The sequence below is a fragment of the Harpia harpyja genome, chromosome 7, assembly GCF_026419915.1.
Source record: "Harpia harpyja isolate bHarHar1 chromosome 7, bHarHar1 primary haplotype, whole genome shotgun sequence".
Classification (NCBI taxonomy): domain Eukaryota; kingdom Metazoa; phylum Chordata; class Aves; order Accipitriformes; family Accipitridae; genus Harpia; species Harpia harpyja.
This window is the reverse complement of record NC_068946.1, coordinates 13,972,345-13,995,764: the sequence shown is the minus strand read 5'-3', so window position 1 is coordinate 13,995,764 and position 23,420 is coordinate 13,972,345. Positions and strand designations below refer to the sequence as shown.

The 23,420-nt window shown below is 53.6% G+C and overlaps 2 protein-coding genes across 4 annotated transcripts in view; both read left to right on the top strand.

Moving 5' to 3' along the window:
* Positions 1–14,037, top strand: part of LOC128144416 (aryl hydrocarbon receptor-like) — a 32,436-nt gene extending 18,399 nt beyond the window's left edge. The window contains exons 3-10 of the mRNA XM_052793218.1: positions 1,764–1,882; positions 5,700–5,789; positions 7,647–7,761; positions 8,256–8,395; positions 8,511–8,701; positions 9,088–9,197; positions 9,574–9,715; positions 10,154–14,037. Coding sequence (XP_052649178.1) covers positions 1,764–1,882; positions 5,700–5,789; positions 7,647–7,761; positions 8,256–8,395; positions 8,511–8,701; positions 9,088–9,197; positions 9,574–9,715; positions 10,154–12,020 — 2,774 coding nt within the window. The 3' untranslated portion in view covers positions 12,021–14,037. The remainder of the gene's footprint in view (positions 1–1,763; positions 1,883–5,699; positions 5,790–7,646; positions 7,762–8,255; positions 8,396–8,510; positions 8,702–9,087; positions 9,198–9,573; positions 9,716–10,153) is intronic.
* Positions 14,038–15,409: 1,372 nt separating this feature from the next.
* The window catches only part of LOC128144333 (aryl hydrocarbon receptor-like), a 29,293-nt gene continuing 21,282 nt past the window's right edge, over positions 15,410–23,420 (top strand). The window contains exons 1-2 of one of the 3 annotated variants that reach the window (XM_052793016.1): positions 15,410–15,569; positions 15,666–15,853. In XM_052793016.1, coding sequence (XP_052648976.1) covers positions 15,529–15,569; positions 15,666–15,853 — 229 coding nt within the window. In that variant the 5' untranslated portion in view covers positions 15,410–15,528. Of the gene's footprint in view, positions 15,570–15,665; positions 15,854–16,706; positions 17,314–23,420 lie in introns of those variants that run through there. The other 2 variants (XM_052793017.1, XM_052793018.1) reach the window with 2 other exon arrangements.

Here is a 23,420-nt window from a genome sequence, read left to right as displayed (position 1 = left end):
GCCCAAAGGAGGCTGTGACCCCATGGGAACCCCGTGCTGGAGCAGGCTCCTGGCAGGACCTGAGGATCTGTGGAGAGAGGAGCCCACGGAGCAGGTTTTCTGGCAGGACTTGTGACCCCATGGGGGACCCACGCTGGAGCAGTGTGCTCCTGAAGGACTGCACACCATGGAAAGGACCCACGCTGGAGCAGTTCATGAAGAACTGCAGCCCATGGGAAGGACCCACGTTGGAGAAGTTCGTGGAGGACTGTCTCCTGTGGGAGGGACCCCATGCTGGAGCAGGGGAAGAGTGTGATGAGTCCTCCCCCTGAGGAGGATGAAGCAGCAGAAAATAACGTGTGATGAACTGACTGTATACCCCATTCCCTGTCCCCCTGTGCCACTGCGGGGGGGTTGGTAGAGAATCCGGGAGTGAAGTTGTGCCCGGGAAGAAGGGAGGGGTGGAGGGAAGGTGTTCTGAGATTTGGTTTTATTTCTCATTACCCTACTCTGGTTGATTTGTAATAAAGTGAGTTAATTTTCCCCAAGCTGAGTCTGTTTTGCCTGTGACAGTAATTGGTGAGTGATCTCTCCTGTCCTTATCTTGACCCACAAGCTCTTTGTTATATTTTCTCTCCCCTGTCCAGCTGAGGAGGGGGAGTGATAGAACGGCTTTGGTGGGCACCTGGCATCCAGCCAGGGTCAACCCACCACACCTTTAAAACCTTTCAGTGGTGAGGTGAGAGCTTCTACCATGGAGAAAATTAAATGTGTGGTCAGACCTGGCATGGTTTGGGGTTTTTCCTCATTTCCTACCATTCCCCCAAATAAGGAAGACCTTTTCCCTTTGGATCCAGCCAAGGTCATGCAGTGCCATCAGAAACCCAGGGCTCAGATGGGCCAGGCAGTGATGCTCTGTGGGGATGTGGCTGTGCACAGGGCATGTGAGTTCTGTCTGACCTCAGGGTGCTGCGGGAGCTTGCAGCAGTGGCAGAGGTGGGGTGGGAGCCACCGTCCTCGTTCCTGTTCCCTGAAACAACCGGTTTTCTTTGTGTCCTGTGGTGCTCAAGGTCCTGCAACCAGGGGCAGGAGGTTTCACGCTGGCTGCACCCACGGGTGTTGCTTTGAAGGCATCTAGCGAGGAAACATGAGGCAGCACATGAATCAGCCTGGGGAGGTCGTGGCAGTGAGTCCTGGGAGCAGAGAGCTGCTCGGGTGTCTCACTGGGAGTGCCGTGGCCACCAACCCTCTGATCTGCTTCCAAGCAGCCAAAGGCAGAAGGGAGAAAAAATATGGGTGCTTTGATGGCATTTCAGATGGTTTGGGAAGTTTTGCCACTGTCTTTCATCAGTCCTGAAGGGCAGGAAAGCAGACGTTGTAGCACTGGGATGGCTTGAAGCCATCTCCAGCTCTACCAGGCTCTAACCTGAAGATTTCTTGCTGTGTTGGGTGGTGTTTCCTAGCCTGGGCAGCCCAAAAATGCTCACCTCCCCTCTATTCTTTGCGTCTCTGCCTCAGACCTTGGCAGAAGCAAGGTTTCCCAGAAATGGGATCAAGCAGCAGAAATGGAGGTTCCCTCCTCTTGGAGAGAAGCCTTGGGCAAGTTGGGGATGGCTCTGTAAAGGGTTTCTGCTCCGGCTACCATTGGTCTCATCTTCCTCTGAGATGGGTCCCCGTGCATTGGGTAGCATGGTGCAGCTGTGCAGGAACAGCACTGGGGTGGGGAGGAGAAGAGGCTCCTGGCTTGCCCATTCCACACTGATTTCTTCCCCTCTTGCTTGCAGCCACAGCTACGGACGTTGGTGACTGTGTGCTGGATCAGCTCGGAGCCCCAGGAGGGAACAGACGAATGGACCTGCAGGTTGACAGAGAGCTGTTTCCTGAGGGAGAACTGCTGCTCCAGGTATCGTGCCGTAGCTCGGTCATCTGGGGTCTTCCCTTGGCTCCCATTATTTGCTGGGCACGACAGCCAGTCCCTGCCTGCCGAAACATAGAGCAGCTATGGAGCATGCAGTCAACCTGTGGAGGAAGAGGAGACCCTGCCTTGCCAGGAGCTGCTTCGCTGTGATTACTGCAGGCTCTGAGCACCTCGGGACAGGGACCAGTGACACTGCCTGGCTGGGACGGGTCCCCGTTCCCACCGTTCCCTCCCACCCCCCACCGCAGTTTGCTGCCACTTCAGTTACACTGCAGCGGCTCTGTACGGGCTGTGCCGTAAACTGCATCCATGAACAGAGCAGGGCTTGGGGTGGTGGGTTGTGTCCTTCTCACAAAGGTGTTGGGTGCTCTCTGTGCCTGTAGCCGCAGGTGTTAGCTGTCACTGAGCCCAAACCTGGTATTTTTCCTTGGGACCTGCTACAGCTCATGGACCCAACGTGCACAGGTTTGTAAATCCCAACCAGGAAGGTGCAGGGGTATCACCCAGAATTGTAGGGAATGATTCCTGATTAGTCTCCGAGGTGGTGGGTTCCTTGTTTTCTGGTAAATGCCAAGAGGAGAATGGTGATAGCTGCAGAATAAAACATCTGCTAGGAACTGTTTGCCCTACCTGGGGCATTGCATGAGGTCCCTAGCATGAGTTCACAGCCTGCCTGGGATGGAAAAAGCCCAGCTTCAGTTTGAAGGTTGAGGGGGAGAAAAGATGATGGAGCTGGGAGACAGTGGTGGACAAATTCAATGCGCAGTGCGAGCTTTGCTTTGTAGAAAGGCCAGCGCATGTCTAATGAAATAGCTCTTGCTGAATTTCAGAGAACAAGGAGCTGGTGAATCAGCTGGCCAGGATGCTGTTTGCTTGGGCTGCAATTTATAAATGTAAGCTGGAAGGAAATGGGATAGAAAGGGCCCATGGAAAGGCTGGTTGCTGAATAAACATCTCGGCATCTCAACTTAAAACATGCTGCTCCTTGGGGCTGCAGGGCAAGTCTGTGCAAGACCTTTAATCGTTCCATGGCTGTGTTCCTGATACTGCATATGTCTGTGTTTTCTGGACCTTGAGTCCTCTTCTCCCTTCTTCCACCTCTCCAAACAAAAGCAGATGGATACTTGGGTGTCTTTAAAGTCTGACTCTGGTGCCTTCCACCCTGCTCCTGCACAGCCTTACATGAGTGCCCACCGCTATGAACAGGCAGGCAGGCACGAGCACCCCTGCGAGCAGAGCCCCAGCAAGAACCCCCATGGAGGATTTTGCTGAGGTTGTGACTCCTCAGAACCCAACATGACTTTTGGCAATGAAGCTTGGGCCATGTGCTCTCACATGTGGGCTTTGCTCCCAGGAGCGGTCTCAGATGTCTGCAAGTATGATAGTCATGGAGGAACAGCTGGAATAATGTGAGAGTCAGGAGGGAGCCTGTGGTTGCCCCAGTCCCACAATGGAGCTGCTCCCAAGTGCTCTCCAGGGATTTGAGCCGGACCATATGATGGCAATTTGTTGAGCCACCAGAGCATTGGCAGCCTTGGGTGATTGATGGCATCTGGAGAGCTTATGAAGTGTTAATGTGACAGAAATCCCCCAGCTGAGCTTGCCCGATGGTTTTGGGGGGGGGGGGGGGTGTTCCCTCTCAAAGAGCATTTTAATCAGATACTGTAATTTGCAGAAAACTCTGGCTCACGGCCCTTTGGGGGGCTGCAGTGCACAAAGAAAAGGGACCAGTCCTGCTGCAAGCTGGATCTGTACAGTATCAAGCAACATGCTCAATCCAGCAGCCTCTCAAATAATCCAAGTGACTAAAAAAAGCCATCCCGGCTGAGCCTGAGTGTCGCTGTAAATGGGCAAATGCATGAGCTGTGTCAGCCGATTGCTCCTGCCTCTTCTTTGCATGGGGGGAGATGGTGAGCAGAGCTGAAGGAGCATCATGGGCGGCCGGACCCTTCTCTCCAGCCTGGTCTCAAGCAAACAGCATGTCCCCATAGTCCCCCCAGGGGCAGCTCAGCATGACAGAGTTGGGCAGTGAGGGCAGAGTCCCTGTTTGTGGCAGGTCCTGGCCTGATGCTTATGAGATCTGCTGAGACTTCTGCCCTCATCCTGATTAAACACAGACTTCCACTTAGGGTTTTCTTTTCCTAATTTCTCTCCTTCTATTCACTAATAAATTAAATATATTACAGACAAGAGCAGGGGGCAAGAATTACTATCTAGTGCAGTGCTTTCCTTTTGGAGGAAATCAGCCTGAAAGGGTCACCAGATGTCTCTGGATCTTCATCTTGCCTCTTTTTCTGGGTATTCGCTAGAGGTGTGAGCTCCCCTGCCTCCACCCCAGCCATGATCTCCTATAGTTTTGGAATAGTTTCTTTGATTTGGTGTGGGTTTGGCCTTTTTCAAGCAAGGAGCTACCAGTTGGGTATGGATTTAGCTGCAGACCATGCGTGTGTAATTGCAGAGCACAAGGTGAGAAGTGAAGTTGGCAGATGGTATGAGCACAAAGATATTTTTTATAGAGATTTGGGTGTTTTGTGTTTAAAGCCTTATCTTCTGTAATCTAGAACAGTGGCAAGAGGAGAGTCATTTTCCCAGTATGGTGTCTCGTAGTGGCAGTTCAATGCCAGGATGTACTGGGGGGGCAATGGGGTTTGTTCCCAACAAACATCTCAAGAGCAATGGGGCCTCTTGAGATGTTTGTCAGGAACAAGAACAAAATCAGATGAGAAGAGGTTGTGGCCCTGTGTAATGGGAGACAGGTGAGAACAGGAAGCTGTCACCTCCTTGATGTGTCAAACAGTCTACACGCTTATAAGGACCAGGGGATGCCATGTCAGATGTCACAGATGCGATGTCAGGGCCCTCACAAATCTGGGATCTGAGTTTCCAGATTTTTCCATCTCATTTGCTTTCAAGATGAGTGTTGGTTTTAGCTGCACTACCATCTTTGAATGATAGCGGTGACTGGATTTGGTGTTACTTTGTGTGCTTTGTGATGAGTTGTTCACGTACCCTTGGAGCTGAGAGCAGGAGTTTGACGGACAGCAATGTCCTCAGATGCTAAGGATTAAAAGGCAGGTTTTGGGGGGTGATTGGGGAAAGTGTGGGGTAAAGACATATAGAAATGCAGAAACAAGCTTGTATAATCTCCTAACTGTAAAATTCAGGGTGAGGAGCAAGGCCCAAATTGTCTTTGGAGGTCATCCTTAAAACAAACAAGAGGTTAAATAGGTCAGGTCAGTGACTGACTGCAATTTGGTTACTATCTCTGAAGGCTTCATTATGCTTGAAGGGATGCTAGGGTCCTCCCGGAGTCACCAGGCTCCTGCACAGCTCAGGGCAGTCCTTCCTCCCTCTACACTGCCTGTTGCTGTTTCTTATTGAAGTTATAGGTAAGTTTGTTAAAGAAAATCAGAGCCCCAGAAGAGTATAGCGATACCCAGCTGGTACAGCTGGCAAGGAGGTAACTAACTCTATGAAACTAACTCCATGAAACCTCTCCTTAGCTGGTCCCTCCTGATGCGAGAGCTGCCCTGCGGTGAGAGGGCTTCAATGATGGGTCTAGAAAAAGTGGTCAGTCCATCTTGGATGATTGCTCATGGTAACACTGAAAAAAAACCCAAACCCAACTAACCAGGATTGTCTTGCATGGTCACAAGGTGCTTTCCTTTTTTGTGGGGTTCCTTGTTGATGAAGAAGGTCCCTTCCTGTCCCCGAATGCTGAAGAAACACCTGGAGAAGTTCATCTTTCAACAGCTGGATTGAAGGTAGGGAGAGTAACTCTGGGCTCAACTTCCGCTTTCAGGCACTCAATGGATTTGTCATTGCCGTGACTGGAGATGGCTACATCTTCTACATCTCCCCTACTGTGCAGGACTACCTGGGCTTTCATCAGGTAGGTACCGTTTTTTCCTGGCTGTAAACAGATGGATGCAGTCCAGGTCTGGGAAGGAGGTGCTGATAGCCGTGCCAGGGCTTTCTTTTCCCTTCCCAGCTCCCTTGGGTCATTTTTGATGTACATTTTCAGATGACTCATGTTCTTTGGGGGCTGTGAAAGCCAACAAGCATGCTTGTGACTTTAGCAGGAACAGATGCAAGCTGAGCAATGGCTCGCTCTGTATCCTCTTGTCTTTGTGTGTAAGAGGGATGTGAGATTTTTCTTGTATCATGCTGCTGGGCTCATATGCTCTCACTTACAGAGGGCTGAGGGTATCTCACTGGTGAGCGGTGTCAGTGCCCTGAAGTACCGTGGGTTGCATGGGATGGCAAAGAAAAGCAGGTCTCTCTCCACATCCACCCTGTTACCTCCGATTCCCCTGACATCCAGCTCCTTTGGCCAAGGGACTGAGTCACCAGGAGGGCCATGAGGCTACCAAACCCATTTCATTGCATAGGTTCCTGGTGCACCCGCAGAGACTGATGTGTTTTCTTCTTCATCCCCCCTTTGCAGCCTTTCCCAGCTCACTGGGATCCTTGGGGGCTGATGCCCCAAGTCAAAACAGCTGTCAGGCATGGAGTGGTCTTCTCAAAGTACCTGTACACCTGGTTAAGCAGGAGGCTCTGCTCTGGCATGTTTTTGAGGGCAGGGAGATGGCAGTCAGCGGCCTGAGCTGCCCGGGGGCTTGGTAAGACCATGCTGACCACCACAGCATGCAGGACTGGGATGGGAAAGGCCAGTCCAAGGCATGGCCCTAGAAGAAGGGGGCTGTGTTGGGAGGCAGGAGGTGTGAGGACTTGCTGGTGTTTCTGCCACGTGGCCAACCTTACAGTCCAGCATCAGCATGTCTGTCTTTCCTGGTGGCCCACTGAAGGAAGATTTTTTGCACTGGGATACAGATTCCTGTGGCTTTGGAGTAAAAAAAAAACCTACAAAAAACCTTTTTTAAAACAGCAAATCCCCCTGCATAAGCCTGGAAAAAAAAATAGTTTGGTTTGGTCAAAATGTTCTGATCAACTTTGAAATTATTTTTTACATTGATCCTGTGGAAGAAACAAAACTGCTTATTTGCAGAGGGCTAGGGATGGCAACGCAAGAGAGGTCTTGCGTGCTGTTGCAGACTGGCAATTTGTACCCTGCAAACAAATTCGCCTCTGGCAACCCGCAGCCTTTCTGGCGCTGTGTCTGAGTTTGGTCCTGAGAAGATACTAGAAGTTAAGACATGCCAGGCAAATGCCACTGCTGCAGCGTTCACCTTGCCAATGGGGAGCAAAGCTTCCCAAAGCGCAGGGGCTTCCATGGCAGGGGAGGGAGCTGGAGTTTCAGCATTTCCCATGGACTGCGGTTAAGGATCAGGAGCCAGAGCCAGTGTGAAACATCCTTGGAAGGGCTGGGTGATGCCATGAGAACCTCAGCCTTGCTGGTGTGGGGAACAGGCTGGAAAGATCTGCTTAGCTATGGTAAGAGGATTTTGGGGCAACAGGCAGTGTGACAGTCCTGAGCAGCCAGGCTTAGTCAGGCATCGCCATTTTTATTGCGTCTAGAAACCTCTGAGCTGTTCCCACGATTTCCCCAGGCAGACCCCCTCCCTGCTCCCTTTTCCTCCTTCCTGAGCCACCCTCCCTAAAAAAGCAGCCGGTTCCTGTTCCTTGCTCTCCATGCAGCGCACAAAGCTGGTTGCGTTTGCCTGTTTCTTTACACTCAGTCGCTGCACTTTTAGTACCCACATAGGAAAGGGTCCTTTTGTGTCCTCCTCCAGACACCTCTGCCAGGCTGGGCAGGTGTCAATGCTCTTCTCCCCTTGTGTCATTCCAGTCAGATCTCATCTACCAGAGCGTGTACGAGCTGATCCATGCGGACGACAGAGCTGCCTTCCGCCGCCAGCTGCACAGGGCCCCGGCGTCTGGCAGCACCCAGCATGCTGCCGATGGTGAGTGCCAGGGTGATCCCTGGGGACCAGCCAGCCACCTCTGCATGGCCACCCCATGCTGGAAAACCCTCCTGGTGGCATTTATAGCCACCAAGCACAGCCCTGTGCTGAAGAACATCCCATAGCCTCCCTCTGGGACTCACAACCATCCCAGGGATTGGCACGGCCACTTGTCACCAAAAACAGCCAACAGCAATGATGTGCTGCCTTTCGCTGTGCTGGAGGGACGGGGATGCTTCTCCCAAACCTTTTTGCTTTTCAGTGTTTGAAATCCTATTTATTTCAGTGGGGGCAGCTTGTTGCCTTGCTACTGTCTGAGAGGCGAGGGGACCAGAAACTATCGTGAACTGGTCATTTCCCACAGCAAGGTCTTACTCATCTGTGAAGGTCATGGCTTCACTTGAGCAGCAAAGTCTCCACCAGGAGCAGGTCTGCAAGGCCATGAGCTCAAGGCGTGCAGCTCGGAAAGCTTCGTTTTCCTTTTGGTTTCCCAGCCTTTCCCACTGACCAGCCACTGCTGGCTGGATGCAGCGCCAGGTCCAGCCCACAGTACCTCCACCCCGAGAAGACCTCTGTGGAGAGGAGCTTCACCTGCCGCTTCCGCTGCTTGCTGGATAACTCCTCAGGATTTCTGGTAAAAAAATCTGTTTCTGTTCCCTGGGGGCCACTCATGTCCCATGGGGATGGGAGCACAGCCAGTTCCCGTCACCCTGTTTGCTTCACACCCACATTTTCTAATCCCCTCTAAGGCCTTGAATTTCCATGGGCGCTTGAAATTCCTTCTCGGGCAGCAGAAGTCAGCATCAGACAGGTCCCCGCTTGCTCTCTTCGCCATTGCAACTCTCCTTCAGCCGCTCTCCATCCTGGAGCTTCGGACCAAGATGCTGATCTTCCAGACAAAGCACAAGCTGGACTTCACTCCCATGGCCTGTGATTCCCGGTAGGGCATCTCTCGCCTTCCCCATGGCAAAATCCCTGGTGCTGGACAGAAAACCGTAGCCCGTGGGAGCAGGGCAGTTTTGACCCAACTCCTGTGGCAAGGTGCCTGATGCTTTTGTCCACCCACTGCAGCCCCCCAGCAACACAGGGAGCAGATTAACTGGGTGCCAGCACTTCTTGGCTGCTGTGTTTTAGCCCAGCAAACCCAGCATGGGGTGGTTCTATGGAAGAAGGGAATGCAGCTGAGCCCAGGATGGAGAGTTGCACCACCCAAAGTAGGAGGCTTTGGCTAGCTGCCTGGGTGCTGGGCAGGGGATCATGTCTGGTGGGTGGGATGCAATTGGGGGATCCATCCCTGGTGTCATTGGGTTTCTGCACTGTTTCCAGGGGGAAGGTTGTCCTGGGGTACACGGAAACGGAGCTATGCAGGAGGGGGTCGGGGTACCAGTTTGTGCACGCGGCCGACATGATGCACTGCGCGGAGAACCATGTGAGAAGTGAGTGCCAGGGAGGAGCAGCGGCACTGGCTGGTGGGGGGACCATCGGGGTTGGGTGTGTTTGGGGGGGCCCTCATGGCTCCCCGGTACTGGTGCAGCTCTGGCCATGCCGGTACCGTTGCTCCGTGGTGGGCCGTCTGTCCCGGGTCTGGAGCAGCTGTGATAAAGGCTCTCCCCTCCTGGGTGATACCTGCTCGGGGAGCTGACAGAGGGACAGCACCACACGTGTCATCACATGCTGGCTGTGCCCTGCATCTTCTGGCCCCGTAGCACGGGTGCGAGGTGATGCTCAACCTCGTGGCATCTTGCACGTCCCATTCGTCTGTCCCCATGGAGTAACCACATCCGTGCTGCCTCTCTTCTCTCCCTGCCCCAGTGATGAAGACAGGGGAGAGCGGGCTGACTGTTTTCCGGCTGCTGACCAAGAAGGGTGGCTGGGTGTGGGTGCAGGCCAATGCCCGGCTGGTGTACAAAGGGGGCAAGCCCGACTGCATCATTGCCCGGCAGCGAGCCCTGTCGTGAGTATCACTGGATCTCCAGCTGCCTTCACCTGCTCTTAGTGTGTGTGGTTGTGGGGCTGCTCGAGGCACATGGAGGCAATGGGGGTGCAGGAAAGGGTGGTTGGGTTGCACAGTCAGCACTTTGCAGTATGTGCCCTCCTGTAGCAGGGAGGTGTGAGCGAAACAGCTCTGAGAAGGTGGCTGCAGACACTGAGAAGGGCTGCAGGTGAGCCCTGGACACGCAGCCATTCCCGGAACCATGCAGACCTCCCCATGTACTCCCCAGAGCCACAGTCCTCCATCAGCAGCATTGTAGCCAGCCCAATCCAGCACCCTTTTCTTTAGAAAAGCCAGGGCAGGGCTATGAGCTCCTGTCTGACTGTTGGGAGGGTGGTTTTGCCTGGCCCAGAGGAGGTGCTCATGCTGTTTCCATCTCTTTTTCCCTCCGCCCTGAAGGAATGAAGAAGGGGAGGAACATCTGCGGAAGAGAAAGCTGCAGCTGCCTTTTAGCTTTGCCACAGGGGAAGCAGTCTTGTACGGGAATGACCTTCCCGAGTTCCTGGACTCCTTCCAGACTAAGGAGGAGTTGCAGACACAAGGAAACTCCCACTCAAAGCAGTGCTCGGTAGACCCCAACTCTCTTCTTGGGGCCATGATGAAGCAGGATGCATCCATATACATCTCCCATGCTGATAACGTGCCTCAGTTCTCCTTGCCAGATCTCCTCGCTGAGCCCGATGGACTGAGCCAGAATGAGGAAGGTGGTGATGCCAAGGAGGACAGCGACTCCCTCCTGGTCGTTATCAAAACCCTCTTTGAGAAAAGCAAAGTGGACGGAAACATCTGCCAGACCCTCCAGAGCTTCAACGTGGACAACGCAGAGCTGCAGCAGTGGGAGGAGGCTCTGCTCAGTTTGGGTGCAGAGGAGGAGCTGCCAGCTCAGGAGGTTGGCGAGAGGCTGGGCACCGAGTTGACATCTTATGTGGAGCAGATGCTCCTCAGGGAGGATGCTGGGAAGAGCATGGACTTTCTGCACTGCAGTACATCACCCTGCAATGAGGAAAACAGTGCTGTGACTCATTTCCAGCACTGCTGGGCAGCTAATTCAGTGTTTCAAGCCCCACCACAGCCCCAGGCATCTGGTGCACAAGGCCAAGATGCTGTTGTCTCTCTAGTCTCCATTACATCCGAGGTCAGCTCTGCTCAACCAGAACAGCAGGTCCCGTTTAACCCAGCCGGGCTGGTGGGAGGGACAGTTCTGGATGTCCTGGTCTCCAGCAGCAAGTCCTCTGTAGCACTTCACCTGGGAAATCCAGGACAAGTGCTTCAAGCAGAAGTTACCACCCCTGCTCCTGTAGATAACACTATTCCTAATGATCAGAGCCAGCCTGGGTGCAAGTTGGTGGGCTCAAGCTGCCCACCTCCATTGCACCCAAACACACTAGTGACTCGGTGGCACAATGTCCCAGCCCAGGCAAACCCAGCCAATGCTTTGGGTCAGAGCGCTTCTCCTGGAGGTTGCCCATCGGAGGCTTGGATGGCCATAGCTCCAAAACAGCTGGAAGCTGCAGGAATGCATCTGGAGTCACAAACTCTCCTGGCTTGCAGCCCTGAGACCCCCCTGGGGGCTGGGCTGTGGTTGGTGCCCTCCCAACCTGCTCCTTGCCCTGCACAAGGCTCGCATGGGTCCTTGTTCTCTGGGGCTGGGGACCTCCGTGATGAGGAAGCTGCTCTCCCTGCACAAGCATCAGCACCCTCAGGAGTCAGCCAGCTGCCAGGGGATGGGGGCTTCCCTAAACAGCCCCTGATACCCCACCTAGAGCCCAGTTTTTCCTGGGAAGGGGAGCAGGCAGTGCTCCAAGAGGACAAGTGGTTTGTGCAGTGCCAGCCGTGGCTCCTGCAGGCTGGGGCAGCTCCTCAGAGATGCGATGGGGCAGGTCCGGTGCAACACGGTGGACTCCTGCTGGGGTCCAGCATGGGTCCTAGCACCCACCAGATGGACCACGTTGTGCTGCCCGAGTGCCAGTATGGAAATAGCCTTCTTAAACACGACAGCAACCTTTTTAGGGATGCTTCTAAAATATCCCTTCCCCAGCAGCTGGGTGCTTTGCCTTGCCCTAGCGAGAGCCACCCTGGAGCATCATGTTCCTCACTGGGCTCGGTTTTGAGGTGCTCAGCAGCTCTCCCTGCGAAGGTGGGTGCAGGAACACCGCCATCCTCCGAGCGGGGCCCTGGCTTCCCATCAGTGTCCTTTGCGGGTGGGCAGCCGCTCTGTGCCTGCGAGGTCCAGCTCAAGGTGAGGTGCGAGGGCTGCAGGACCTGAAGGGTGCACCGGCTCGTGTGGATGGAGCGAGGGGTGGTGCCAGGGGGATGCAGGCGCAGCATTGTATGTGGGAAGCCTGTTTTGAAGCCTCAGTGTGAACTAGGAGCCACATCTTGAAAAGCCACCAGTAATTACAAGCTCTTCTGGCCATGCACACCTACGAGCAGTGCCCCATGCTTCCTGGTCGCTCAGGATTTTGTCTTCCAGTGCCTGAAACGAGGTGCCCTAGCAGAGCTTTCAGGCAGTCTAGGATAAAGTGTTTTGTGGTTTGTTTTGGGGGTTTTTTGTTTGTTTGTTTGTTTTTTTTTTACATGAGAAGTCTTTCAGGGAGATGCAGCCATGCCAGTGGGAAGGTTTGTCAGAGTCTTGGGGTCCAAGGAAGGACACCCTGCTTGCTGGCCCATGTGCTCATGGCAGCCTCTTGCAGATGGACCTGCTGCCTTACAGGCATGTAGCACTGAATTGCTGTTTCTCGATGCAGCGTGGTTGCCTCATCACCTGTGTGCGTGGACCACCCTTGTCATGTTGCTGTTCAGTCCCCTGCATCATCTCAGCCTGCCTGAGCCCCTCTGCTCTGCTCCTTGCTCCCTCCCTCCTGTGCCCACAATCTCCTCTCCTCCTTCCGAGCCCCTGGTGACCCAGTTACTTTAGAAAAGGGGGTGTTACCAAGCCCTTTGAGAACCTCAGCAGCATTTGAAGGGTCTCTGAGGGAGGTGGGGTTGGCGAAAGCAGAGGCACCTTGGGGTTTTGGGCTCCTCAGCAGCCTTCCTGGGGAGTTTGGGAGAAGCCAGTACCAGGCTGTGCCCTTCCCTTACAGCAGGGTGGGGAAGGTCCAGCCAAGCTCCCCTTGGGTTTGTCACTGGCTTTTCTTTGCTTTCCTCTCCTGTTCAGCAGTGCCATCAGACAGAGGAACAATGAATGGGCTTTACTCCTGCAGTTGCTCAGGATGTTGTGGGTTTGCCAAAGCAGTGAGAAAGGCAGGAAGGGATGCAGTGACTGCTGTCTGCCTCTCTCCACTTTGGACCAACTTTGTGCCCTTCACACTGTTTTCCTGGAGACCAGCACAACCACTTTGTTGAATTCCCTTTCTTTTGTATTTTTTAACCTAAGATGTGAATTAAGTTTTTTTCCCACCATGGGGCAAGTTCTCCCAGACCCCTAAGGGAAAACTCACAGAAAAAGCAATGATGGCTGGGGGGAGAGTTTGGTTCAAGACCAGATGTGGCAAGCCAGCTTGGTCAGAGAGGTCAAAGTGCTTCGAGACTTCCGTATCTTCCCCCCTTGCACCCATCACCCTGAGTCTCTCTCACACCAGTACTAACCATGTACTCTTTGCCAAACGAGTAAAATCAGGTAATTAGCGCAGGGCTAGCCCAGCAGCAAGCCTGTGTGTGTCCTGGTGTGGAGTGGCCTCATCTCTCTAGGTCTCTTCCTTTGTGCCCTGTTTTGCCTCAGTGTGCCGGGGCTCCTGGGGCTGCTAGCCAGGCAAGATGGGGCTCAGGAAGGGTTGAGCTCCTGGCTGCAGGCTGGGAGCAGAGCGATGCTGGAAACATGCTGGACCCCTCCAAAGCAGCCTGGAGGAGCACCTAGGATGGGGCAAGGAGCTGACTGGTCATGATATGGAGCCTTACAAATCAGCAGACCTGAAAAGCAGCAGGATGGACTCTGCTCACCAACCCTTTTTGTCCTGGCACCTGTAAGATGACGTGAAGAAGCGCACGGCCCCAGCCGGCGGGTGCTGAGGGGTCCCGGTCCTGCAAGAGGTGCCCTTGGGAAGGGGACACCTTGCCAGGCTGGGGTGGGGCCAAGACAGACCCCTGGTGCTCTGTTACTTGTGTCTTACCTCTTTATACGTTGTGTATGTGCATATAACATCTATTTTCATGGCAGTATCTCATTTTATGCTTTGTGATTTCTTTGTATTGCTGTTGGCAGGCAGACGATGCTGAGGAGAAAAAGATGTCCCGAAACTCACCCCCTGTATTTGGTTACGTATTAAAAGGCGATTTGCTTTGTATAGCGGTGATGGTTTGTTTTGACCTGAAACGGTGTCTCTCCATTTCCCTCTTGACTGAGCAAGTATTTGAAAAAGCTTCCTTTCGGCTTAGCCCCAAGTCTGATTTCTGTGGGCTGAAGGAGGAGGACAGCCCTGGCTCACCCCCTCCTCCTGTACCCGGCGAGACACGGGGCTGGGATCACAGGTGGGGAAGGGCTGTGCTTTGCCTTGTACAGGGTAATTTTGGGGAGGAATGCAGCCCTGTGGACACCCTCCAATGTTACAGGCAATGAAAACAGGCTTGCATGCCCTGTGTGTTTGTGTTCTGAGCTTCCTCGGTGCCTAGCCCTGTTGCTGCGTGTAACTCAGTGGAGCATTTTGGAAGGACGGAGCTAGGGGGATCATGGCTGGTGCATGCACACACACACCCCCCGCACACCTCCAGGTGAGTGTGCAGCCGTGTGTGCCCAGCCCAGGGTGGGTGTGTGGCACACTTGTTCTCACTGTCCCCAGCCACTACGGGCATGCGCAGCGGCAGGGGTGTGACAGTGTCCCCCGGCTGCACCCCCTGACCACCCTGTGCAGCGGTGGGGCTCACAGGCACGGTTATGCTCTCGATGCCGACAGGCGCGCACAGCTTCCTGGGTGCCACTGCCATGCACGCTAGCGCACAGACACACAGACTCACTCACACGTGCCCTGATGCGGACACATGCTCTTGCAGTGGCACACATGTTGACGTGCACGTGGTCGTGCTGACGGTCACCCTGGCATGGCAACATGACATCCCTCACCCGTGTGGGTAGTGGGGCTTGCTGCCCCATTTCCTCCCCTCATCCCCCATCCAGACCTCATCACCCCCACATCCCCCCTCACCTCCCAATCCCCCTTCAGCTCCCCACATCCCAACTCACCCTACCCACCTGTCATTGCCCCCAAAACCCCATCTCCCTCCCATCCACTCATCATTGTCCCCATATCCCATCTCCCCTTCACTCCCATCCATTGTTCCCACATCCCCGCTCACCTCCCAATCCCCCTTCAGCCCCCCTGCATCGCCACTCATCCCCATCCACCCGTCATCCCCCCATATTCCCCCCTAACCCCATCCCCCTCACTCCCATCCACCCATCATTGTCCCCGTATTCTGCCTTAACCCCATCCACCCGTTGTCCCGCTCGCCCCCATCATCCCCCCCACCTCCCCCCTCACCCCCATCCACCCGTATTCCTCCATATTCCCCCTTACCCCCCTGCCCCCCCCATCCACCAGTCATCACCCCCACTCCGCCCCCTCACCTCCCACTCCCCCTTCAGACCTCACATCCCCCCTCCGCCCCCCCAGCCCCTCCTCTCCCGGGGCGGGGGCGGAGGGAGGCGGGACCGCTCCCGCTCCATCTCCCTGCGGGGAGGCTGAGGCTTTCGCGGCGGAGGTCGCGGCCCGCGCGGGGCTCCCCGGTGACGGCTCCCGCCCCGGGACGCGCTGAGCTCCGGCCCCGGCCCCGGCCCGGCCATGTACGCGGGTCGCAAGCGGAGGAAGCCAGTGCCCCGGGCGTGAGTGGGGGGCGAGGGGAAGGGTCCCGGGGAGGCAGGGAGGGGGGACACGGTGTGACAAGGACCGGCGCCCGGTAACGCGGCTCTGCCCGGCAGGGTGCGGCCGGGGCCGGCCGAAGGCGGCACCTCCAACCCCTCCAAAAGGCACCGGGAGCGGCTCAACTGGGAGCTGGAGCGGCTGGCGGGGCTGCTGCCCTTCCCCGAGGAGGTGGTGGCCGGGCTGGACAAGCTGTCGGTCCTGCGGCTCAGCGCCGGCTACCTCCGCGCCAAGAGCTTCTTCAGCGGTAAGGGGCATCGCCGGCCGGAGCATCCCTCTGTTTTTTCTCCCTTCCCCACCCCCCAAAGTGCTTTTTCCCGCCCCTTTTTTTTTCTCCCCCCCCCCCCCCCCCAAGAGTGCTTTTTCCCCCCTTTCTAACACCGGATTTTCTTGCTTTGCAATCCCAAACTGCAAAGGCTTCGGGATGCATCGCGCCTGGGTGAAAGCAGAGCTCCCGCTTGGTTGGAATTAGAGGGATGCGGGCAGATGAAGTTGATTTTGTTTGTGGGTTCCGCTGAAGTAGAAAATTGAGGTTTAGGCTGAAGGGTTTCAGCGTGAGCCCGGGCTGAGGCTTTGGCAGGCAGAGCTGCGAGGGTGGGTGGTGTGTTGTGCAGCCCCGCTGGAAAGTTTCACGATGCAAGTGACTTTTTTTTCTCATTATAATAGAACAGTGAAATACTCAGTGTGCTGGCAACGAATAAAAATTACCTGTGATGTGGTTACAGTTTATTTGGGAACCTTTTAAAACAGACCGCGTTAAAGATAGGCCTGCATTCCACTGGGCTATAATTGTTGTAATTAATAGGAGCCCACAGGAGGGTATTTAGGCAGCCCTGGTGAAATAGCAGTGGCTTGAGAATGCTGCATATGACCTCAGAAACACCATAATTTCTCTTTTTAACTCCAAATCATTGAATGCATTGAATGCCCCCCCTTTTTTTTCCTCTCCCTTTTCCATTCTCTTTTAAACCCTGCTTGTAGGATTGGTAAGTGGGTGAAATGAAAAATGAATGGCCTCGGAGAGGAGTTCTTTGCCTTGCAGCATCAGGTCAATTTGTTTGACTGTATTGGCTGTGTTTTCTGCACTATTTTTGCCCTGCCAAGGAGCTTTGCCGCATCAGCCTTTGCAATGCTCAACGTGTTGCCCCAATCCCATCGTCTGCAACGATGCTCTGAAGCAGAGGAAGACCAGCACGGTGCTGGTGTTTCTAATGCACGTTTGTTCTTGCGTGGGGTGAGAGTCCATGGCGCAGTGCGGGCGTCGCTCATCCCCTGAAACATTAATAATTTAAAGTTCACTGCTTAAAGAATTTATAAAACAGAGGGGTAGTAGCGATTCCTTAAAACGGTGGGTTTGAAATGGCTGGTCTTGTTGCAAAGTGTCACACTAGGAGTTGCTTTGGGGCTTGTCATCCTTTCCAGGGTGGTTGTGCCCGGATACCATGCGAGCTTGGCTGGGGAACAGCGAGCACAGGATGACTCCGGTGGGGACTGTCCCCCTGCCCAGCGAGTGTCCTGCTAGGGCTGTGTGTCCTGGGGTTTGGCATTCCTGCATCCCCGACACGGTGGGTTACTTTGGTTTTGCATTGTGAGAAACTGGGAAAACCCATTCTGAGATTCTCTCTCTCTTTTTTCTTTTTTTCTTTTCTGTCATTCCATCCGGTTTGATTTTGTGGTGCCAACTTCCCCCAACTGCTGAGCACATGAGTAAGTCTGAGGTACCTGCCTCTGTCTGGTTTAAGGCAGATCACAGTAATTCAGGTGTGGGAGGGAAGGAGGAAAGCCTCATCCTTTTAGATGCAAATGGTGATTGCAGACTTCCTTGAGTCTCTTCTACAGCTTTTAAAAAAAAAAAATTTAAAAGGAGCTCTGGGCAAGCCCATCTACAAAATCAAATTATTTTAATTTACTTTAGTCCTTTTCAGTATGAATGCCAGAGTGATGTTGCTCTCTGACAAGCTGTGCTGGAGCTGAAATAAAGTTCAACTTTGGAAGGCTGCTGTTCAAAATACTCTGCTTATTCTTTCCTTGTCCTTTTTCTTTTTGGTCATCTGCATGTTTAGGGTTTTTTTTCCCCCTTGGTCTGTTAGAGAACAGGGTTAGGAGGGGCAGCCAGGGTCTGCCTGCCTGCTGCTGAGCCGGCTGAGCTTGCATGCTCTGACTCCCGCTCAGCATCCTTGGATACGTGAAATGGGGTCCTGAGGAGGCTGTTTTAGCTGCTGAATGCTGGCAAGCCCTGTGTGAGATCAGATCAGAAAATGCAAGGAGTTTGGGGTCTTTTTTTTGGTTATTGAGAGCAGCCAGCCCATCTCAGAGCTGTCGGGCAGCTCAGAAACAGGCAGTGCAAACCCTGATATTGATGGGGGAGGAAGAAGGAGCTGGCATCTCCCTTGCTCAGGTATGTCCCTGCTTGAGCGCTCCCTGAAAGAGGAACAAGGAAAAGCAAGGGCAGAAGTTCGGGTGTGCTGCCATGCCTTGTGAGGAGAACCATCTTTGCAGCATGTCCTCCTGATGCAGGTCTCAGCTGGTGCCAATGATCACTGACAGCAATTCACCCAGCAGATTTGTGCCAGCTGCTGTTTTTCCAGCCCCCATCTTAAATAATTTTTTGTATGTCTCCTTCTCCTGGCTATTTGAAAATTAATTATTTTTAAATTTTATTTCAGCATCTTGATTTATGCATAGCTGATGTATAGGGAAGTTTATATGGGCTCAAGTGATTAAAAGCAGCTGGGTTCTAGATCTTGGTCCCTGGTAAAGTCTCTGGGAGCTTCTCTTGTTTTCTTTCGGGCTCCCGATCACCTTCTGGCCACATGATAAATTCTTCAAAATGCAGAGCAGGCTTCACAGCCCTCGTTAAACACGTACTTGTGTTTACATTGCAGAGGCTGATCTGCACAGGTCAGGGTGGATTGACTGAACTGTGCGGTGGAAGCAAACCTGCTATTTGGCTGTTGGTGATAGCTGAGATATGGCATGCAAGAAGCATCTGTGCGTGCTTTTATCTGAATGGTGGAGTTTTGAACGTTGGTTTGGGGAGGTATTGCGGGAGGTCTTTGATTTTTAAAAAGATATGTTTTTCCTTTATGCATGAGGATTTTTATATTTTATATGGCCCCAAGTGAAACTGTCCCTGCTCCCTTTCTGCCTCTCTGGGAGCACTACTGAAGTTAGGTGACAGAAATCACAGGATTTAAGGCTGCTCAGTGTTTTGTTGTTTAATCTCTGGAGTGGTTTAGAGATTATCAAACATTGTTAAGCAGGATTATTCATGTAAACAAACATTTTCTTAGGCTGACATGCTGAGTACTGGGTTGGGTGTCTCTGCTGTGAAACCCCTGATGCCAGGTGGTGGTCTTCTGCAGGTCTTTGGAATTCCAAAGGACAAGAGCATCCATGTGTGTGTTTGTCTATTAATTCTGTTCCTTTTTCACGGTCTGGCAAATCTTTCCAGTTTAACAAAGTGGGAAGCAGTTTAGTTGCCATGTGCGTTCAGCATCTGTCATGGTTTAACCCCAGCTGGCAACTAAGCCCCATGCAGCCACTCGCTCACTACCCTCCGGTGGGATGGGGGAGATAATCGGAAGGGTAAAAGTGAGAAAACTCGTGGGCTGAGATAAAGACAGTTTAACAGGGAAAGCAAAAGCTGCGTGCGCAAGCAAAGCAAAACAAGGAATTCATTTACCACTTCCCATCAGCAGGCAGGCGTTCAGCCATCTCCAGGTGTGATGGGTTAACCCTGGCTGGATGCCAGGTGCCCACCAGAGCTGTTCTATCACTCCCCCTCCTTCTCAACTGGACAGGGGAGAGAAAAATATAACAAAGAGCTTGTGGGTCGAGATAAGGATAGGAGAGATCACTCACCAATTACCGTCACGGGCAAAACAGACTCAGTTTGGGGAAAAATTAACTTGATTTATTACAAATCAACCGGAGTAGGGTAATGAGAAATAAAACCAAATCTCAGAACACCTTCCCTCCACCCCTCCCTTCTTCCCGGGCACAACTTCACTCCCGGATTCTCTACCACCCCCCCCAGCGGCACAGGGGGACGGGGATGGGGTTTACGGTCAGTTCATCACACGTTATTTTCTGCCGCTTCATCCTCCTCAGGGGGAGGACTCATCACACTCTTCCCCTGCTCCAGCGTGGGGTCCCACCCACGGGAGACAGTCCTCCACGAACTTCTCCAACGTGGGTCCTTCCCACAGGCTGCAGTTCTTCACGAACTGCTCCAGCATGGGTCCTTTCCACGGTGTGCAGTCCTTCAGGCACAGACTGCTCCAGCGTGAGCCCCCCACGGGGTCACAAGTCCTGCCAGAAAACCTGCTCCGTGGGCTCCTCTCTCCACAGATCCGCAGGTCCTGCCAGGAGCCTGCTCCAGCGCGGGGTTCCCACGGGGTCACAGCCTCCTTCGGGAACCCACCTGCTCCGGCGTGGGGTCCTCCACGGGCTGCAGGTGGATATCTGCTCCACCGTGGACCTCCATGGACTGCAGGGGGACAGCCTGCCTCACCATGGTCTTCACCACGGGCTGCAGGGGAATCTCTGCTCCGGCGCCTGGAGCATCTCCTCCCCCTCCTTCTTCACTGACCTTGGTGTCCGCAGAGTTGTTTCTCTTACATGTTCTCACTCCTCTCTCCGGCTGCCGAATACCGCCGTCCCAACTTTTTTTCCTTCTTAAAAATGTTATCACAGAGGCGTTACCACTATCGCTGATTGGCTCGGCCTTGGCCGGCGGCGGGTCTGTCTTAGAGCCGGCTGGTATGGGCTCTGTCGAACACAGGGGAAGCTTCCAGCAGCTTCTTACAGAAGCCACCCCTGTAACCCCACCCGCTACCAAAACCTTGCCACCCAAAACCAATACACCAGGAAAGCAGGGCTCCATCACACGTAACGGTGACTTGGGAAAGCAAATGTCATAAATCTAAATGTCCCCCCTTCCTCCTTCTTCCCCCAGCTTTATATGCTGAGCATGATGTCATACGGTATGGGATATCCCTTTGGGGTCAGCTGTCCCAGCTGTGTCCCCTCCCAACTTCTTGTGCACCCCCAGCCTACTCACTGGTGGAGTGGGGTGAGAAGCAGAAAAGGCCTTGATGCTGTCTAAGCACTGCTCAGCGATAACGAAACCATCTCTGTATTATCAACACTGCTTTCAGCACAAATCCAAAACACAGCCCCGTACTAGCTACTGTGAAGAAAATTAACTCTATCCCAGCCAAAACCAGCAGAGCATCTCTGGGGAAGGAGGATTCTGGGCCATGATGGCTCTTGGCCATGGTCTGCTCCTGGAAGGAGCACTGCTTTTTGCCTTGTACAGCAATAATGATATAAGATTGTTTAGACAAGTGTTGGGCTGCAAGTCGTGTGGACAGGCGTCCTGATGTCAGACAGGAGGTTTTGTCTGACTTTGACCATCTGAAGGACACTCTGGCACCCAGGACATAGAGCAGAGAAGTGACTGGGATTGCAGAGTACCCACCCTGGGACAGCAGATTTTCCTGTGGCACAGCACAGGGCTGACAAGGGTGGTGGGGAGCCAGCTGTGCCACCAGCAAGCACACCCCAGCGTGCCAGGTTTGATCTATGGTGGGGTGGAAGAGACTTCTCTTGGGATGGAGCAGCACTGCTGTCCTCTGCGTGATGCCCAGGTGCTTTTCTTTTACCCTGTTGCCTGGCTTTGCAGCTGAAAGTGTATACAAATACTTTCTGTCCATGGGAATGCTGCTTACCATGATAGAGGTGAACTTAGGTGGGGGAGCAGGGCCATGTGGGAGGACTTGAGATGTCCCACCAGGGAGGTGGACTCCAGTGAGGACCCCAGCCCTGCCCTTGCCACATCCCATCCTGCTGAGTAAAGCAGTGCTGACCTGAACCCAGCACTGTTAGCCTGGAGCAGGAGGACCGAAAGAAGCTGAAATTGGCTTCCAAATCAAGGGCCCTATCCAAATGTCAGTGCAAGCTGACTTCTATCTTCACCTTTCCTATCCAGGTCTCTTTTCTTCTACAACAGTCCCCCCAAATGTCTTCTTTCTTTATTCCGCCTTGGTGAGACAAATATTTTTTATTCTCATTCACCATCTTAATCTTCCTCCCTGCTCTCCAAGAGGCTCTTCCAGCGCGTGTGGCACAGTAGAGGTGGGAGCATGCTGCAGGGCTGCCGCTGCCCAGAGGAGCCAGGCGCGGTGGTCTGCATCTCCCCCGAGCCCCCTCTTCTCTCCCCTCTGATGCTGAGGACCATCCTTGGAGTGGTGCAGCAAAGCCAAGCCGCCGAGCAGCCTTTCTCCTGCCATCCTGCCGGGGTCTGCACGGCATGTCATACCGGATGAGCGATGGCAGCTTAGCTCGGTGGTGCCTGGCCGGCTGCTCCCCTCTAATCCCTCCTCATTCCTCCTCTTGATGCCAGGGCCCAGCAAATGCTGCTGGCTTTTGGGGGGGTCCCCGTTTCTTCTGCTTCCCTTGCCTTCTGGAAAGGGTGAGAGAAGAAGGGAAGATGCTCCAGGGGAAGGTTCTTCACTAGGTCTCGCCCTGCCTGGTGATTTGTTAGCAAAAAAGGAAGATACCTCAAAGGCACTTTGTCGTGTGGCTGTCGGATAACTTCTGTGTTGCCTGGTCCACTTAAACGCCTGGTGTGACATCAATTGGCAGACCTCAAAATGGGCAAGGGCTCAGTTTGGAGGAGTATCTCTCACCGTTTGTTTCTGCAGCGTGCTGGGAAGGTCGTCCAAGCTGTGGTTCTCATCCTACAGCAAGCCTGGCCCTTAGGCATTCACTTGCCCTTGCGGGCTAGCTCAGTGTCCCCAGGGGGTCCTGTGCCTGTCACAGACCTGTGCCTGCGTGGCTCTGTTCCCAGGTGCCTGCACGCTGGGGCTTTGCCAGGATTCTGCCGTCACCTGAACTGATCTCAGTTGGGCTTTCATGGGCTTGTGCTGTTTCGGAGAGCTACAACGCAGCATGGCTTTTCCAGCTGTTCCCAGGGAGGAGGCAGCACCGGGTGGCACGCTGCCTGGTACGCTGCCGTTTGCTCATTTGGCTTGAGCTGGTTGCTCTGGCACCGACGTTCAGCAATTGACCCGCAGCCTTCATTTCATGGGATTTCTCTCGAGGCTTTGAATCAAGTGTAGGGTTTATAAACTGTAGGAAGAGGGATAAGAAAAGCTCGGTCAGTGGTGCCAAGAGGTGCATGTTGGAACCCTGCTGCTGAGCCTTGCTGCAAGCCAGAAATAGGCTAACTGTGCTTCAAAATGGGGCTCCTTGGAGATGCAGGTGCACCTCTGCCTGTGTGCAGCATCCTACCTGGAGAGCTGGGCTTGCCAGCAGCCAAGGCACAGCCTCTGGGCAGCTCAGATGCATCGCTGACTGGGAGGAGAGGAGGCAAATACCCTGGCATGTATTGTGGCGTTAGAAATTTTTGGATCAAGATGGATTATCAGCAGCACAGTCTGTCATCATGGATCAGAGGGTAGATGTAGCCTTCGTTTTGGGCTGTATGTGGTTTTGAGCTGTGCATGGTATGTTTTATATGGAAGGTTAGTGTCGTGTATCCAAAACCTAAGCAGTTCGCCTCTCCCACGTGTTTTTAAAAAAATAACTCTCCTGCAGGTGTTGAAGGTTGGGGGTTTTCCTAAAATTTTAGGTGGCATCTGTAGGATCAATGTGCAGCCTCAGGGCTGAGCCTAACCCTTTAAACTATGGTACGAATGCAGACAGTTATTGCTAGAGCTGTGATGGCCCAAAAAGTGCCTAAGCTGCTCCCTGGCAGTCGGGTTAGACTGGAAAAGCACTTTAAATCACATAGTTATTATAGACCA